Source organism: Mustela erminea, chromosome 7 (assembly GCF_009829155.1).
Source record: "Mustela erminea isolate mMusErm1 chromosome 7, mMusErm1.Pri, whole genome shotgun sequence".
In the NCBI taxonomy this organism is placed as follows: Eukaryota; Metazoa; Chordata; class Mammalia; order Carnivora; family Mustelidae; genus Mustela; species Mustela erminea.
In genome coordinates this window covers 133,859,337-133,878,561 of record NC_045620.1, presented here as the reverse complement: position 1 = coordinate 133,878,561, position 19,225 = coordinate 133,859,337, and the positions used below count along the sequence as shown (strand labels likewise).

General features: G+C 35.8%; 1 protein-coding gene across 7 annotated transcripts in view; it reads right to left on the bottom strand.

Moving 5' to 3' along the window:
• Nucleotides 1-745: 745 nt before the first annotated feature.
• Nucleotides 746-19,225, bottom strand: part of ROCK2 (Rho associated coiled-coil containing protein kinase 2) — a 144,639-nt gene continuing 126,159 nt past the window's right edge. Inside the window, exons 24-35 of one of the 7 annotated variants that reach the window (XM_032353292.1) lie at nt 17,727-17,820; nt 17,534-17,628; nt 16,373-16,552; nt 16,034-16,202; nt 15,499-15,675; nt 13,876-13,946; nt 12,786-12,874; nt 12,265-12,343; nt 11,413-11,674; nt 11,117-11,330; nt 4,426-4,526; nt 746-3,182 (exon numbers count right to left, since the gene is read on the bottom strand). In XM_032353292.1, coding sequence (XP_032209183.1) covers nt 4,439-4,526; nt 11,117-11,330; nt 11,413-11,674; nt 12,265-12,343; nt 12,786-12,874; nt 13,876-13,946; nt 15,499-15,675; nt 16,034-16,202; nt 16,373-16,552; nt 17,534-17,628; nt 17,727-17,820 — 1,518 coding nt within the window. In that variant the 3' untranslated portion in view covers nt 746-3,182; nt 4,426-4,438. Of the gene's footprint in view, nt 3,183-4,425; nt 4,527-9,460; nt 9,522-10,276; nt 10,308-11,116; nt 11,331-11,412; nt 11,675-12,264; nt 12,344-12,785; nt 12,875-13,875; nt 13,947-15,498; nt 15,676-16,033; nt 16,203-16,372; nt 16,553-17,533; nt 17,629-17,726; nt 17,821-19,225 lie in introns of those variants that run through there. The other 6 variants (XM_032353293.1, XM_032353294.1, XM_032353296.1 and 3 more) reach the window with 6 other exon arrangements.

The following is a 19,225-nucleotide window of genomic DNA, read 5'->3' as shown; positions in this document are numbered from 1 at the left end:
AGTGCCTGTTTTCAAAGTGCTTTATGAATCAACTATGGTTATCTTCATGCCAGAGGGAAACTGCAGCCTTCTTCCAGGGGAGAAGTCGTGAGTCAGTAGCAGTGTCGACACAGACTGAGAAACTCAGAAGTGACTTGCTCTCATAGAATATTAAACATGTTATTTAAAGCATGTTTCAATAAGGTAATAGAGTGTCTAAGTTTCTCTATTTTACCATGAGAATCCTGTAAGAATAGATTAACAACAGCAGCAAAACTTCTTAAATTGTGGTTTGGCAACCCAGAGTATTTCTTTTTGAGGATCTACAGATAAACTGATACAAAAGATATCCTTCTTCAGAGCCAGATTTGTGACTCTAGCCTAGGTTAGTTTTAAAAACACTAACCTTATTTTAGATTTCTTGGTATCCTTTAGTTAGCTAAAGGCATTTAAAAATTTCAGATAGATTTTTTTTTAAATCTTGCTTCTAGATAGCATATTTTAATACTTTTCAAAAATTCACTATACATTAATTTTTAACAGTAATACCGGCACCAGTTTTCCTTCTACTTCTGTTTCGCTATCCCCACTAAACAAAAGTAAAAAAATCCAACTAAGAAAATCCCAGTATTCACTACTTCTTAGTTATCAATAGGAGGTATTTATGGCTCTAGGAGAAATCAGGTGTGAAGAAGCAAGCAACTTTTGGTCTTTATCTGGGAACCTTTGGAACCTCAAGAAAAAGAGAAGGTGGCACAAAATCAGGTTGTTAAACCAAGTTAATATTATATTTAATGAGTGTTGGGAAGAGAACATTTCGATGGATGTATGCATTCATGTATGTACATGAAACCAGCAACAAGGGTAAAAAGCAAATTCTTACCCAAAGTCAGAATTTTTATTAGGCGCATTTCCATTAGCTGGAGAAACAACCTTATAAACAAACCCTTGTGTTAAACCATATAATGTGAAGAATCTCCATGGGAGAGATTTTTTTCACCTCCTTGAATACCTTTTTTTCCCCAAAAAACTTCACATTAGTTTTCCTTGTAGAGTTGCATCACACCATGATTCTCCATATTCTCTAATATATACAGCATTCAAAATTTAACCTTTGCCATTTTTACTCAAATATTTCAATTACTCATGTGTAAACTTCAAATTATTTCACCTTAATAAAGTTTATTAAAAATATATATATATATACTCTCCAATTCAGAATAATATGATAGAACCTCCCATAGTGTAACAAAATCTTTATATAAAATATTAATTCAGTCTCCTTTTAACAAGTCTAATGAATGGAAATATTTATTCTATATAAATTTTATATATTTTTCATTTTAAAATCTTAAAAAAAAAAAAAGAAAAAAAAAAAAAAAGCTGTGCCCCCAAACCAGAACTGCAGAACATCCCTGTGAGGGAAATGGCATGCGTCTCTGGTCTTAGCACAGACAGCATGGAAGAGTGCAGGCGGGATAACGACAGAATAACAAAATTCAGTTTTAGTACATCAGTAGGCCAAAGGCCACTCTTCAGTTTCCACAACAGTATCTATATTTTGGGGGTCTAACTCTTTAAACATTTCTACACTGATCCCAGAGGGAATCAATGAAAAGTGTCTACTTCCTTCATTGGTTTATTAGATGACATATTTCAGCATCACACCAAACCCTATATATGTGTGTGTGTATAAAGAGACCGATAAAAGACTACATAATTTTTTTCAACTTGATGTTTAACATTAATGCATACTGTAGCAGTATAAAACACATTTTTCTGGGATAATGAGAAATCTAGCAGAAGTGGTCCTGCATAACCTATCAACTTTAACATCCTTTAAAAAAATAAAAATCAGGAGCCTCTGAGGCTACTTCTTCCCGTCACCAGTTTTCTTAACCCAATCCTGAAATATTGCCATTACACAGTTATGTGTTTGAGGGATCACATTTAAATATTTAAAATATATCTACAGTATGTCTTAGTTTTTTTTATATTTGAGATAATCCTAGAATCTTGAGTGTGAAAATGTAAAAACAGTCACAAATGTCTCTACTAGAAATAAAAACACATCTAGGGTAGCCAGCAAATTCAAAGCAAAGAAAACAATTCATAGCCACACACTAATACTGAGGTCTGTATGAAGACTGGGATGAATTAATAGATATACGTAAAAGATATATTAGTTCCAATAGTATCCATTATTGTTTCTATCACCAATACTTAAAAAAAAATCTGTTATACAATCAAAATAGGCTGACATTGATAACTATTACATGTAAAAATAGTGCACTATTTTTTCTTTTGCAACACGAATTTGCATCCTAAGAGCTGGTAAACACTTTTTTTCAAAATACAGAAAAGGGTGAGACTTTAAAAAAAATTAAATTAAGGCATTCAAAATGGGAAAAGTTGCCTATCATGAAGCATTAGGAAATTGATACAATTAACATCAAACTGCCTGTTACAGTAACTGCTTAAACATGAACATGCAGCTTCCACGGGGTATACACAAATAAGTGATACAAACTCCAACATTATGGCTTTATACAAGTGCATAGTTGCAACTGCAGGAAGTTATGATATCTGATTTATGTGTATAAAAAATAAAATGGGGCATTTGAAGAACCCTCTTGCAGTATTACAGTACTATCTGTGTGTGTGTGTGTGTGTGTACATATACATGTACAGAGACACACACATATATATGCACACACACAATCTAATGGTCACTTCTTAAAAGATGCAGTCTCAATCACTGTAGTGGAATCCATTCCCAGACTCTTCTGGTAAATGTGCTGGTGAAATCTCTCTGCTGATGCTGAAAAGATGATTTCTTTCATCTTTAACTCTTCTCAATCCTTTTGTGCAATGTAGTGTGAGTGACTGCCAAGAGAGCGTTATGGAACAAGTTTGGAAGAGTTGTATATAATATTCTTATTCTATTAACCAATCATTGTTGGTTCAACTTGCTGCTCCAAAGGAGCCCAGAAAATCTCCAAGATTTATAATTTATATTGTAGGAATAAAGGGAAATATATATATATGTATATATATGTATGTATGTATGTGTATATGTGAGTATCAGTCTCTCAGGAAAATATAGCTTTTTAAGAAATTTTGGGCCATCATATTTCAGTCTTGTTTTAACGGGAAGAATATGATCTCCTTGAATAATGACTGCATTCATAGAAGGCAGCTAGCTAGAAAAAAGAAAGGAAAAACAAAGTTAGTTGACACAGTAAAATAATTTAAGAGATTGTTAAATTCTTTGAAAAAACATTCCATTTATATAATTAAACTATGTAGTCTTCCAACTCCTACACTTTTAACACCTAAATCATGCATAAACCTATTTACTATATTACTTTTCTAATTTTCAGGTACATGCAATTATATTCTTATTTTCCTATATTTTCTACAAACATGACCACACAGGTTTTAATATGGTTAACTGGCTCTTAGGGTTAGATAATACATTCCTGAGTAACTCAAGTGCATGTAAGTCTGACTTGGAAATTAACTAGCTGCCTCATGGAGCTCAAAGAACAGTGGGCTTATGGACCAGGTTCTACTTGACTGTTAGACTCTTAGCCACATTTAAAAAAAATCTGTAAAATGGAAAAACACACTGTTGTAGTAAAAATGCTCTATACATCTTGGTTATAAATACATCCCAATAATACATAATTTAAGTTTATTTTTGCAATATGCTTACTTAGGTTAAGATAGACATTACTTCTTTTAAATCCATTTTGTATAAAAGGTTTGACCATGAGGTTCGATTTTCCTTCAGATCTCCTTTAGTCATGGTTAACCAAACTATTTATGTATTTTACAAGCACAAGAACTTTCACAGCACATCAGCAGCATTCTTCAGCAACAGTAACATCAACTTGTCGGAAAGCAAACATCTCACAGCATCACAAAGAAAAGCCAAATCAAAAACAGTATTTCACAGCACTTATTAGACTTACAAAGTGTTTACGGCTCAATTCTTGCACGTTAGAGAGAAGGAATGAGGAGGGAAGGAGAGAGGGATAGAGGGAGGAAGGAATCCCATGCTATGTTCACAAACTAACACAGTTGTAGGAACTTGAAAACATTGTAAATTTTACTTCTCTGAATATGCTTCTTTGGAATGAACAGAAAGTACCAGAATTAGCTTCTTTTGTTATTTGTACATGTTTCATTCCTAAGATTAAAAATTGTAATTCCAACTGTATTGAAAATATATAGCCAATAAAGATTCTGAACATAGCATTTCACTTTTACAACTTAACATGAAAATTTCAGTTAGAAACTTTCCTGAAAACTACTTTTCAAATACATACTATTAAAAACAACTTAACAAAATTTCAAGACTAGTCAAAAACAATGAAAACCCAAGGGCAAATCACATGCACTACTTGGAAATACTAACTCATTTTTCATTTTTTGATTTACCCCATTTATTTCTTCAGAAATCAAAAACATCGTCATCATCATCACCACCATCAACATCATCAAATGACCAATCCCAGTCTTTAAATGCCAAATCAAGCAATCTGCAATAGGAGGTTTGCAAATTCACATTCTAGCACTCTTTAAAAATGGCAGCTTAATAGGATATCTAGAAATCACTTTGTGCTGTGAAGATTTTAACTCTCCCTTCATCAAAAACACATAGCCAAAATTAAGATGGTAGCACACAGGAGATCTTCTTTCTCTTTTTATGTGAGTGCATATAACATTAGCCAGGTCTGATTTCTAGAATATCAGAGACCTGAAGACAGGTAATATTTGAGGTAAGAAACGAGCTTTTCCCCACTGGGCCCAAATGAAGATGTAACCATCCTGATGCCCACTTTGATTTGTACCAAAGCTCAACATTTGTCAACACTCCCTTTGCAAAAGGACCCAGATGGCCAGCTCACATTTTTCTAGAACAGTACCACGAGTCCCAGTTTAAAGAGGGACTAATACTAAGAATGCAGGCTTCTCTATTCTAACTGGACACCATATGCTCAGTGGGCCAACAGTGATGTTCTCCGTGAAAAACCACAACTGAAGAGAAAAACCACAGGTATATAAGCATTATTACCAGCTTATCTTGGCTGAATAAAGTCGACTTAGAGCAGGGGTGTATGTGTTTTTTTCTTTCCAATCCAAACATCTAATATTGCTATCATCTTTGTTTTAAAAAATAGGTTAACTTTTTTTAATTGTTTTAACTGTGAGGTTCATGAATCAACGTATGCCAAGGAACTCATTTGGTTCCCCAAATCTCATTTGTGACCTCAACCTTAAAGTCAGTTCTTAGGGCACCTGGGTGGCTCAGTCAGTTAAGCGTCTGCCTTTGGCTCGACTCTTGATCCTGGAGTTCTGGGATTGAGTCCTGCACTGAGCTCCCTGGTCAGCGGGAAGTCTGCTTCTCCTTCTCCCTCTGCCCTTCCTCTATCTCTTTCTCTCTCTGTCTCCCAAATAAATAAAATCTTTTAAAAAATATGTTGCTTCTTAAACTTTATGTTGTTTACTCAATGCTACTTAAAATGTATATTCCAGGCATTATCCCAAGAGATTCTGATATAACTGGACTGAAGGGGCAATGGGGGGCAAGTAACTGCAATTTTTTTTTTAAAAATTTTTATTTATTTGATAGAGAGAGAGCATAAGCAGGGGAAGAGGCAGAGGGAGAGGGAGAAGCAGGCTCCCAGCAGCTGATGTGGGGCTCCATCCCAGAACCCTGGGATCATGACCTGAGCCAAAGGAAGGCGTTTAACTGACTGAGTCACCCAGGGAGCCCCAAGTATCTACATTTTTTAATAAAAAATTGGAAGTGAATTCTAATGCATCTGGTTGACTTTGGTAATCTGACAGAGTATATAAACTGACAGAGTATGTTGATAGATGGTTACCCTAAATGAAAAGAAATAAACCAAATCAAATTACTCTATTTCAAAATGTGCTGAATGTAGAATATTTGAGAAAATGCACAAAGATATAAATTACTCACTTAAACACACTTCGCATTTTTCTAGGCTTACACAGACAGTAAGTTGTAGTGAAGGACATGGAGATCAGTCAGCCATCCTGGGTGTTTAAGCCCCAATTTTGAAAATTCTGCATTTCCTACCCTTCCGAAACCTTGGAAGTGTTTGTGAAGTGTGCACTCATGTCACAGTCTTCAAATTCTAGAAGTCTGGTCACTAGCACAATGCCTGAGAGTCTTCCTTAAAGCTCCCTCAGCCCTTGCCAGTCAGCCATCTAATTCTCATTCCAACATGAGAAAGCTTTCTCGGACTTGGTTTCAGTACATTAGTGAAGGAGCTCATTAAGGCAACACACACCAATCTCTTGCTGAAAGACTTCTATCCGAAGAACAAAATAAAAACTCCCACAGCACAGTGTACTGGGTCCTTTTCAATCTGGTTCAACGCTTTCTCTCCAGGGACATCATCTGCCGTTCCCTGTCATTACCCTCTCCCCACTCTAACCCAATACAATGTTACAAACACATAACACGGAAGTAATTCTGACAACTTAGTACCTCTGCACATAACATTTGGTCTACCATTGTCTTTTCCCATATTTCTTTGCCTGGAAAATTACTGAACCTCCCTTTTTGGTGAGCTAGCTTGATGCCCTCAGGCAGAATTCTCCATGTTTTCATTTGTTCCCCTGTTAACACTCACTCATGCTTCTATTATAAATAACATTTTAAAAAGTACCATAACACTATCTGTTTGATTTTCTATCTCCTCTATTTATTGATCAGTGGGTACACACTGCAGGCCTGTGAACTTACTGCCAAAGACTGCTTTGGAAAGAAGCATTAGAACTTTGAGTTCTGCTAAAAGTACGTGACACTGCCTGTTTCTTTACATGCCGCCAATACCAGCATTAATCGTACCAGTTTGGCAGGTTTTACATTTTACTTTTATTTTAACATCTTTGCTTAATAATCAAGTTGACCGGGGCACCTGGGTGGCTCAGTTGTTAAATGTCTGCCTTCAGCTCAGCTCATGATCTCAGGGTCCTGGGATGGAACCCCGTATTGGGCTCTCTGCTCTGCAGGAAGCCTGCTTCTCCCTCTCCGACTCCCCCGGTTTGTGTTCCCTCTCTTGCTGTATCTCTGTCAAATAAATAAATAAAATCTTAAAAAAAAATTAAAAAAAATAATCAAGTTGACCATTTTTCCATATTTATAGTAATGCTGGCATGTTCCTCACTGATTTTTATATTGGGAAGAGGCAATCATATAAATGATTTATATAAGAACTCTATATAGAAAGATATAACCCATCTTTCTCATACACATTGCAAATTATACACACACACACACACACACACACACACACACACACACACACGAAGCTCCCCAATCCAAAATCAGATCCATATTCACCTATTTTCTTCTACGACACTTAACGGATTTATTTTTGACACTTCCAATTGCATACAGCTTTTTCATTCTTATCCAAATAATTAGTCTGTTAGCTTCCTATATTTATAAATGGAAAAGAACAAAACTGAAATAATAACATGAGCACCTGGGTGGCTCAGTTGGTTGAGCATCCTACTCTAGATTTCAGCTTAGGTCATGATCTCAGGGTCACGAGATCAAGCCTTGTGTTGGGTATGAAACCTGCTTAAGATTCTCTCCCTCTGCCCACCCCCCACCCCCATAAATAAAATAATGATAACATAAGAGCTCCTCTCACCCTTAAAGTTTAACTGTGTTGGCAATGCTTTATTTCTTAAAACTGGGCAAATGAGCATTTACTGCATTTCTGCTTTATACTTTTCTGTGTGGCTTAAATACTGCATTTTAAAGAAGACCTTTAAAAGAAAAATAATTAAAGAGAAATGCCCTCAGCAAAGACCAGCATTCTGTGTCCCACTTTGGAACAGACTAAGGATCTCTCCAAACTATCTTTATCACAAATCAACATTATATTCACAAATTTTCTGCCTTTCCAGCATTTTTTTTTTAATTCAAAATTACCAAGAAAACATACCTTTGGAGTAGGATTTCTACACATATGTTTTATAAGCTGTCAATTAACTCATTTCTACTCCTATCACCGTGAGGCAGTGCAGGATTATGGCTGGGGTTGCAGAGGCTAGAACTAGACTATCTAGATCTGAACTCACAGCTTTGTTGCTTATTTGGTGTGTGATCTCAAACACATGGTGCTTCTATGCCTTAGTCTCCATGTCTGTTAAATGAAGACATGAAGAGCTAAAAATCACAGGGTGGTTATGAGGATAAATAATTTAGTACACTTAAAGCTCACAGACGAGTGCCTGGCATACATAGTAGCTAACGCTTATTTAACTATCACTTCCCTACAGAAAAAGGGGATTGCTGCAAAGAGTTAAAAGGAGAATCAGAACCAGGAATGTCACAAAAGCGAAAAGAAAAATAATGTAATGGTGTAGTCATTAACAAAGACAAACACTGAGGAAAAGTTAAAAAAAAAATCAGATGATTATTTATAGGTATTATGTTTTAGTGCATATACAAATACATTTGATGATTTTGATAATGTCTAACAAAGTCAAACATTTGTCTTAAGAAAGACAGCATGCGAGTTAGTTCAACCAAAGCTAGATTATACAAAGAGCTAGAAATTAAATTATGGCTGATACCAACCAGCTGTTTCCTAGGTGTTCCCGAAGGATCCTTTCACAGCTCTACCTGTCTACTGGAATGTTATAAATTAGTGGAACATCAAAGGCCATCAGGTCCAATGCTTGCTCCCCTCCAGAGCTGTGCTCCAGAGCTGTGCTGCTCACTGTCAGACGACCTACACATGACAGACTGAGGAGGGCGCTCTTTCCCAGTATCACCAAGCAGTCGCCTGAATCAGGTACTAACACTGTTCGTGACAGGGCATCTACTATTCTAGAGCAAACCAAGTCTTCCAATTTTGGAAGTATCTGACTGCCTGATACTTTTCCCTTGCTGAGTTACAAATGTGTTTCTCTGCTTGGTTCTTGCTCTAATACATCATCTACAGAAAAGTCCCTAAATCTTTATGGCTGTTTACCATCTCCCATCCTTCCAAACAATTTCTTCAGAAGTTAAATATCCTTAATTCCTTCACTTATTCCACATGTAACACTTTCAAATGATCCATTACTCCCTCTGTTATTCTCATCTGTATATCCTCCAATTTGTGCATACTACTCTTAAAATGTGACACCCAAAATGAAATGCAAACTTTAGGGTGATTCATATAAGACAGAGACAGATACAATTTTGGAAGTTAATGAAGCAATGGAGTCACAGATATTAAAGACAATGGATATAACGCTGCAGACACATAATAAGATACAAAATTGCATCTTAAATGTGTCCATCTTTATGCTTAAAATTTCAGAGTATATTAGACAAAAAATGTTCACAAAAATGCCCTATACATTGTATAGTCAGTTTTGGTATTAGTTTTATCTACATGCAAAGTTGTGAGAGAAAGAAATCCCTATTACTTACTGTTGCTATGCAAAATGTATTAAAAAATCAATGAAGAATGATTCGAAGGGCAGGGCCAGAACTAAAAACAAAAAGCAACAAAAATAAAAAGTAAATGTGCCTCTAAATAGACCAAAATGCCAAAGTGGAGAAGAAGGGAATAACTAAGTATTTATAAGTCAGTGACCATGAAAACTGTTATGTAACTGAAAACATGCCTCAGTCTGAAATCTGCTTCATTAATGAATTCTATGTGTTATCGCAGGTAGTGAAATCATTAATTTATCAAACAGTAACAAAGAGTAAAATATATGAAAGGAGTGGAGTTCTTATAGTCCTGAATCTGAAATTATTTGCCCTTCTCGAGTATCAATCAAAAAGAAAGATAATAATACCTATCTATTCTGCTCTACAGGAATATTTTAAAAACTAAATGACAGAATATGCAGGAAGTTGAATGAGAGAACAGATTACGGAGGCACTCTGGAAGCTGTACACCACTAGACAGTATAAACTATTTCAATAGCATAACGCCTATGCATTAATAGTTCTACAATATTAAAAACAAAAACTTAATTTTTAGATGTTTTGCGCATGGCACATGGAATGACCTTCGGTGTCTCTGTATTGAGTTTCTTCAGCTTAATTACTATCATATAGTCACTAATTTATAGTATTTAGTTTTCTCATACCTCACAGAAAAATTCAACATTCTCACTGCTGAAACAGCAATTCTACCTTTGTCATTCTAAATTATTTCCTTGAGATAACAGTTTCAAGAAAAGTTTCATATTAGGTGTTTGTGGTTAGAATGAAAAGATTTCTGATAATACAGCCAATGCACATCATTATTCATATACTGAAGGTCCTGTGTTAGGGAACAAAAAGGATACCTGAAATTAGATACCTGATCGTACAGACTTTACCCTTTAGCTAACTAACCAAATCTTCATGGTCATTTCAGTGAATAGCAATAGTTACAAATGCCACAGTAGCTAGTAAGCCAAGAAATGGTTATTCTGCATCAAGAATGAAAGGATTGTAATGTAGCCATATGAAAATAGTTCCACCAAAACATTTTGTGCATTCACCATTATCTTGGAATTTACTCCCTCATCCCAACTCTGCCTCAAATACAAGGAATGTCCACAAGGAATGCAGTTAATATCTGCATTTTTACGATTGATCTCTGTTGCTACAAGTCAGAAGCAAGTATTATTCTAAACTTGTAGATGTGAATTAAGACTTAAGATTTCGGTCCTGTGTACCAAGTCATCTAACATAAAAGAGGTTAACAGGTTTGCAATACTAAACACAACGTGTGCACCTGATGCTTACAGGTCTGTGTACACACTGTCTACTAAACCATTACAATAGTCAGTGTGCTTCTAAAATCTTAAAATATTATGTTTATATACTTAGAGATGACAAAAATGAACCTTTATATATTTTTGGTTGAATTTAATATATATGTGTGACTTAGTAAACAAATCTGTACTACAGTCAACTAAATCAATGAATGAGACATACACACTGAAACAGTTTCAAACATTTGGTATTCCATGGATCACTGACATCCCGAGCAAAGGAAACTACAATTAGGAAAGTTTGCAGCTGAACACAAATAGCAAAATACTAAAAAAGACACAAATTTTTAACCACATTTTGATTTATTACCTTGGTTTGTTAGGGGCAAGCTGTCGACTCGGCCGTCTAATAGACTGGTTTTGTTGTATCTTCATCGAAGTTCGAGGAGATGACCGTGCAAAAGGGTCTGGAGCTGGAGGCTTTTTAGGGATCTTTTTCACCAACCGACTAACCCATTTCTGCTGCTCTTCTGTAGAATTTGCTAACAACAACAGGTTCTTTGCCGTTGAGATATCATAATAAACTATAAAGAAATATTTGAAAAAAAATTAGTATGTCTAAATTCATCTGAACATAAATGATGAAGCAAGTAATTTATTATTTACCTTTGCAAGGCGCAATGATCTCTTCCTTTTTGTCCATGTGATCTTTATGACATTTAATATGGCAGCGCCGGCACTCTAAAGCAGGAGGAGGTTTAAACATATGCCACAATGGCTTCATACAAGCCTCACAGTTGGTTGGGAAATGATAGAGAGTAGGAATAAATTCATGTCCTTTATGGCAAATATAGTTTGATTTTTCTCCCACTGGCTCCACTGGAAATTCTTGTTCCTTCTTACTTTCTCCTTCATTGGCATACAGAATCTATAGAAAGCAAAAAAAATAATGAATGATTGTCAACAGAAATTATTTTTTAAGTAGTAACAATTCTTACAGTGTCAATAAAATAATATTAGCCTAAAACATTCAATGAGAAGAAAATGCATTTGATATTCAAACATTAGTAGGTTCTGTCTAATCAAGATGGTCACTTGGCTCACATATCAGAAAAAAACATGCCTACTTATTTTCTCCATAATAGCTATGTTTTAGCATTTTCTTTTAAAAAGATTTTATTTATTTGACAGAGAGAGAGAGAATGAGAGAGAGAGCATGAGAGGAGAGAGGTCAGCTGGAGAAGCAGACTTCCCACTGAGCAGGGAGCCCGACAAGGGACTCGATCCCAGAACTCCAGGATCGTGACCTGAGCCGAAGGCAGTTGCTTAACCAACTGAGCGACCTAGGTGCCCCAAATGACCTTTAAATGGGACTAAAATTGAAAGATAATCTAAAGAAGGCCCAGGAATAAAGAAATTTGATTATGTCTTTATCACACCAAGAACGTCGGTCTAAAGGTGAAAAAAAAAAAATCCAAAATAAATTCAACTAACCAAAAACAAAATAAAGTTATTTACCTGAAATATCCTGGGAATTTCTTTAGCATCTGCTCTATATACATCTGTCTGTGTAACTGGTCGGACATGAAATAATTTGCTATAAAAGATTTTTAATAAAGGAATAAAATATTACCAAAGGATCAAATTACATTAGTTACCCTATACTTAGGTAAGAAGTTAAAAGCAATGACTTTGACCCATGTTAGAAGGTCAGAGGATACACTGGTTCTTTTAATTCAATCACTCCTTGAGATTCTGAGTATTTCCAGGAAATCAGAAATTTTCTAGTTAGTTTCAGAGAAAACATATTAAAGACCCATAAAATATAGATGTTTTAGCTAACTCTATATCCCAGACTTCCATCTCTATGAAGCAAATACAAGAAAATGTAACAACAGTACAGTACAAGCCATATGAGTTTACCTATCTACATACTACAGTGAGTAATAAATAGCACTAATTTGACAAAAAAAAAGGTCACATAATTCTCTTATGCTTTAAAAGAGAAAGGTTCTAAATATTTTAATAAAAACACTTACTCTATATCTAAAACCATGTAAGGATTAGATTGTTCTTTATCTTGTTCACTGTCATAGAAAAGAATCTTCTTACTGCTTACAATCACATACTGTTAAAGAGAGGGAGGGAAGGAATTAATGACTAAAGTTAATATAGATCTTATTTATTTATTTTCTTTGAAAACAAATTCTACAGCAATAAAAATTATATAAAATACTTAAGTTAAATAACTCAGAAGTTCTCAATATACTCTTAGGAAAGTCTCCCTTAAAATAACAATAAATTTAGTTGGCATACATATTAAATAAGCAAATTGAACAGGAAATGAATTCAAATGTATCTTGGACTGACTTATCTTCAATCCAGTAACACAGGTAACAGTAACACAGGTAACCTTATTGCTATGGTTTGAAATGTCTGTGTCCCCCAGATTTTAATGTAAAACCCTAATACCTAATGAGATGGTGTTAGCGGGAAGGGCCTTTGGAAGGTGAATGAATAGGCCATAGGCCATGAGAGGAGAGCCCTCCCTGGGATTAGTGCCCTTATAAAGGGGTCCAGAGAGATCCCTAGCCCTGTCCCCCATGTGAGAACAGGGCACGAAGTCTGCCATGTAAAAGAGGGCCTTCACCAGAATCCAACCATTTGGCACCCTGATCTTAACTTCCAGGCCCCAAACTACGAGAAATAAATTTCTATTGTTCATACACTAACCAGTCTGTTTTGTTTTAGCAGCCTGAACAGACTAAGACATTTACCAAAAATGAACATCACAATATCAGTAAATCATAGTAACAGAGGAAAAGAAATTATTAGGGCTTCCTGTCATACCCAGAGTTGTTTTCCCACTGAAACAGCAGAACACCAAGGCCAACCGACTTTTGTTTTCCTACCACCAAAACCTGTTTTATTATTATGATGATGAAAGGTTGTTTGTTTGTTTGTTTCTTCATAAAGATATACAAAATCACATCATTCCAAATCAGGAAGTACTAAGTTTTATGTGTCTAAAAGATCTAGTTAAATGTGTATCTTACAACTACAAATGTGAAATGGCTACGGACAAACCCAAAGCAAAATAAAAGAACCATATTCAAAAGTACCAATTACCTTTTTAACCCATCCAAATTTCTTAGTGTTGTTTCGTACAGGTAATGAAAGCCATCCTTCTAGTCTTGATTCTATAAATAAGCAGAAGATATGAGGATAAATTTAGCAATTCTCCTAAGAAAATGCGCAATAAAATCTTAATATAAAAGTCACAGAACAAATCAAATATGCCTTTCAGAATTTATCACTATTCGTTATCAAGGCTGTAATAAGGCTGCAGGATGAGTATAAGCAAGTTATGAAATGCCAAACAAAATCCAGGTTAAGCACATTGAAAATATATGTTCTATAGCTTATAAAGTCAAATGCTCCCTGCTGACTAAATCCATGCATCTGCAAAGTTGAGCAGAAAAGGTACAAGAAAGAGAAGCAATTGTCTATTCTCACTAGTGCACCTATATTAGAATTCTTTATTTTTCCTTTGGAAGAGGCCTATTTATTGATATAATGCATATGTATCTTCTTCAAAGAGAAAACATTTTAAGTGAGTAATTACATGATCAGAGAAAGTGGATGTTTTAAATGGCTAAAATAAAATGAAATAAAACTGTGTAAATTACCAATCAAATCTGGCTAGTGAATAGCAATTTAACTAAAAACATTTCTAAATTCCAAAATGGCAAAATCAGTAAAATTCTAGTTCAACAAAGGAAATTGCCTGAATCCTCAGAATTTGTTCCAGTGGCATGTGATCAGTACCATTTAATGGAATAATTAGGGGCAATAAGTATTTCTGGAGGTTATTCTGATAGTCACGTATTGAACTGGGCTGGATGCTTAACATCCATTTTCTTGAATTCTTACAACCCCACAGGAAGGCCGCACAGGGATGCACCAGACTCCAGAACCTATACTCTCTCACATTAACAACCTTCCAGACTCTGTGAACAGAAATGCTGTCATTAAAAACAGTCTATATAGTGTACCTGTCTGGACATGGTCCTATACCAGCTTAAGGGACCAAATCAGATGATCTGTAACAATGAGTACATATGCCTGGGCAATGTGACAACAAGGTAAATACAGCTATTTCACTTTGCATTCAGTTAGTAAGAGACTACATTTTACCTTATATTCAACTGCTCATACACTAATTTCCTGTGGCATTTACATTAAACGTGGTTTGTACTTACATGAACTTTGTGTTAAATAGAGATTTTAAATGTTTTCCATCTAGTTTCTTCATTTAAACTCTAAGTCCTTTTAGGGCAAAGACTGGGTCAAAGTGTCTTAAACTCTCTTTTAAGGCCTAACACAATGTAGCTAAAACAATGAAAACCTACATCCACCTCTCAGTCTACGTGGTGTTTTCTGTGCTGTCACTCTTAACATGAAACTTCAGAAAGAATTTCTCGGTGGCTAAAAATGGATGACGCAGGCAATAAAACCAAATGCTCTTAAATGATATAAAGTCGACAAAATAAGTCTATCAAACATTACAGCAATGCCGTATGACAATACCTTTAAAACTTCTTTGTTCATGCAGCATTTTCTTTTTAACTGAGACCAGAACAATTTGTTAGAGTTAGTGAATATTAGTTAATGTTACAAAGAAAAAAAAAAGGGACTGAAACTAAGGGTAGCGGGGAAAACCTCAAAGGTGAAAATTTTTCAGGATATCACCTGTACCGTTAGGTTCCGATGAAATAGGTAAGTAAGGCAAAGATTCTTCTTCTGAATCAGAATCAGAGTCAAGAAGCATATGAGAAGTGGAAGGCTTAGTGGCAATATTGAGAGAAGTAGAGGAACGTTGGTAGGTGAATGACATGGATTCCATAGTGCGTGATTGAGTGATATGAACTAAACACCCAACATAAAAGGAAAGGAAGTAAGAATGCGGAAACAAGTTAAGAGAAAATAAAATGAATATTTGAAAAAAGAGCTACCTATAATACATAAAGAGTTAATTTAAGTAAGTAAATATGTGGAATTTTCTTTTGCATTTTTTTCACAAGAATTTTTGTCAAATATCAATATATAGTGTAAGTTTAAATTGTTGTCTGAAGCCCATCCCAAGGAGTATGCTTTTTTCTTAAAGAAATGACAAACATTTTTCTCAGGAGCAGTCACTCTCAGGACTTAACACAATCAACTGCTTTATATTTAAGACAAAGTTTTTCAATAAAAAATAACGTAAGAGGTGAAAATAAACCTCTACCTGGAAATCCATCATCTGTCTCAGCATCCCCTGGTCCACTGCCTATACTGGAACTATCCAGACCAATATGCAATGCTTGGAGCTGTGACCGCAGCTGCTCAATGTCACTATCTTTACTGTCCAGTGTCATTTGCAGTTCAATTCGGATCTGGCTCTCTTCAGCTATTTGCTACAAGAGATTAAATTATGTTAAATTAATTGGATACCATATACCTCATAATTTTAATTCAGTAACAATTATGACGTAACAGAAATGTTCTATAACCAATACAATAAAATACTTAAAATACTTCTGCTTCTTAAAAGAAGTCTTCAACGTAGTTCAAAAAGTATTCTTACAGCCTGCATTTCGTTCAGTTCTTTCTGATACTTGATCATCTGCTGAGTCAGCTTTTCCCGTTCAGATTTAAGCTCCATATGTAGCTTTCTGTTCTCTTTCTCTTTTCTCCGCACGTCAGTGTCGCTACCACGCTTGACAGGTTCTTTTCGATTCATGATCTCAGCCAACTTATTCACAGCCTTAAAAACATAAAAATAAATAGGTAATCAAATAAAATAAATTGTACTGATGGTTCTTGGTAATTCACCAATAGCAAGTTATATGACCACTAATAATCTCCTTCCCTATACACATGGGGCAAGGGGAAATACTGTCTATATTAAAGAACATATTCCCTTCGTTATTCTTTATCTTCTTCCAAATTATGTTAGTTTTTCACTCTCATGTTTTCTGAGAAATGTAATTTAAAATGTTTACAGGTTGGATCTGATGTCACTTTCTACAGCTTTAAGTTTTTAGTTTCAAGACAGACTTCTGCTAGGCAGATCCACTTCTATTCTGGAGGAAGAAAATTTTGCATTGGCATCATATTAGTAAAACAGAGTATGTCCAACCAGAGAACTGAGCATCTGGGACCCACAAAGATTCATGCTGTACATACGCAGCCATAGAACTGGCAGAAGGATGGTTCAAGAGCCAAAGGTGCCTTTTCGGACTAACGCTTTCTTAGGCTGTCAGCAAATGTTCACTCAGTTATTTCTTTTTTTTTTTTTTTTTTTAAAGATTTTATTTATTTATTTGTCAGAGAGAGAGCGAGCGGGAGCGAGCACAGGCAGACAGAGTGGAAGGCAGAGTCAGAGGGAGAGGCAGGCTCCCTGCGGAGCAAAGAGCCTGATGTGGGACTCGATCCCAGGACGCTGGGATCATGACCTGAGCCGAAGGCAGCTGCTTAACCAACTGAGCCACCCAGGCGTCCCATACTCAGTTATTTCTTAAAAGGAAAAAAATTTACCAGGTGACAATAAAAAATTAGGAGGGAATGTGATTTCACATGGAAAAATTACAGAAACTTGAAGTAAACACTGAACTGGACAATGTCAGCCAAATGTAGCTGCGTGCAACCAGGTGAAAATACCGATACACTCAATGACCACTACAGCCAATCTGCAGAGGGAGAGGAACTAGATTTCAAAATCCTCTTTACAGTGTGTCACACCTACTTGAGTTTTGAGCGTTCGCTCTGTGAGCAGCTGCTTCTCAAACTGTGCTTTAATTGCGGCTGCGCTGATCTCCTCATCTTTCAGCCGTGACAGCTCTGAAACACGGGAAAATGTCAAGATTATATTAATAACTACAGCAATGAGAAAACATTAGGCAAATTTAAAATCAACTTTAGTCTTTGTTAATACATACGTTCTTGGGCATCTTTTAATTTGTTATTTAATTCTTCTTTCTCATTTGCAAGATTGGCAACATCACTTGTTAGTGTCCTGTTTGTTTCTTCAAGCTAAAAAATGAAAGTGGAAAAAAAATTATAACCCAATTCAAAATATCTAAGTTATAAAGCAATCATTCAAAATAAAAATAGACTAGAATGATGCTAAAACTCTTATTTTTCTAAGCACATCTATCTCTACACTTTGTGGCTTTGTGGAACATTATGGAACTTCACTGATGAGAATTTTGCTAACCATCAGACCTCAAGAGCACCCCAGGAAGCCAAAACCTGCTCCTTCTCTCAAAAAGCCTTAGCAGCATTTTTAATGAGAAAAACACTTAATAAACTAAAAACAAACATTATAACAAAGCACTGTATTTCATCATCCAGAATAAACATATTTTAGGGTTTTTTTTTTAAAATTTTATTTACAGTTATCTGACAGAGAGAGAGAGAAAGAGAGAGAGCGAGCACAAGCAGGTGGAGCAGCAGGCAGAGGGAGAGGGAGAAGCAGGCTCCCTGCTGAGTAAGGAGCCTGACATGGGGCTCGATCCCAGGACCCTGGGATCATGACCTGAGCCACAGGCAGAGGCTTAACACACTAAGCCACCCAGGCGCCCCAAACAAATTTTAAAATGGTAGAATTTCTTTCAGAATATTTTATTTATTTATTCATTTGTTTGTTTGTTTGTTTGTTTTTTCAGTGTTCCAAGTCAGAATATTTTAAAACAAAATAAAATTTTACTAAAGAAGCTGGCATCCTTGTTTATTATTATCACAAATCCTACTCCTACTCTTCTTTCCCATCCAAAAGAAACTATATTATGAATTATGTATTCATCCTTCCCACCCATGACTACACAGTTTTCTAACAAACACATAAAACAATAAAGACTGTGGTTTTGTGTGATTATAAATTGTCCATGATCACACTGTATCTTTCTGTACCTGCTTTCACTGGACATTGTATCAATCAAACTGCGGACATACAAGGACCGTAATTCATTCTACCTGAGACAGTCCTTCCCCCGTCTACCTCGCTTCATCTGTCTATGTATTCGTCTGTTGAAAAGACAGTGGAATTTTGGAGGCACCTGGCTGGCACAGCCACATAAGCATCTACCTTCAGCTCAGGTTAAGATCTCAGGGTCCTGGGATTGACCCCCAACGTCTGGCTTTGCTTGGCAAGGAGCCTGCTTCTCCCTCTCCCTCTGCCCCTCCCGCAGTTTGTGCTCTCTCGCTCTCTTCTTCCCTCTCTCACATAAATACATAAAATCTTTTTTTTTTTTTTTAAAGATTTTATTTATTTATTTTTTTGGCAGAAAGAGACACAGTGAGAGAAGGAACATAAGCAGGGGAATTGGTAGAGGGAAAACAGGCTTCCTGCGGAGAAGGGAGCCCAATGCGGGGCTCAATTCCAGAACTCTGGGATCATGACCTGGGCTGAAGGCAGATGCTTAATGACTAAGTCACC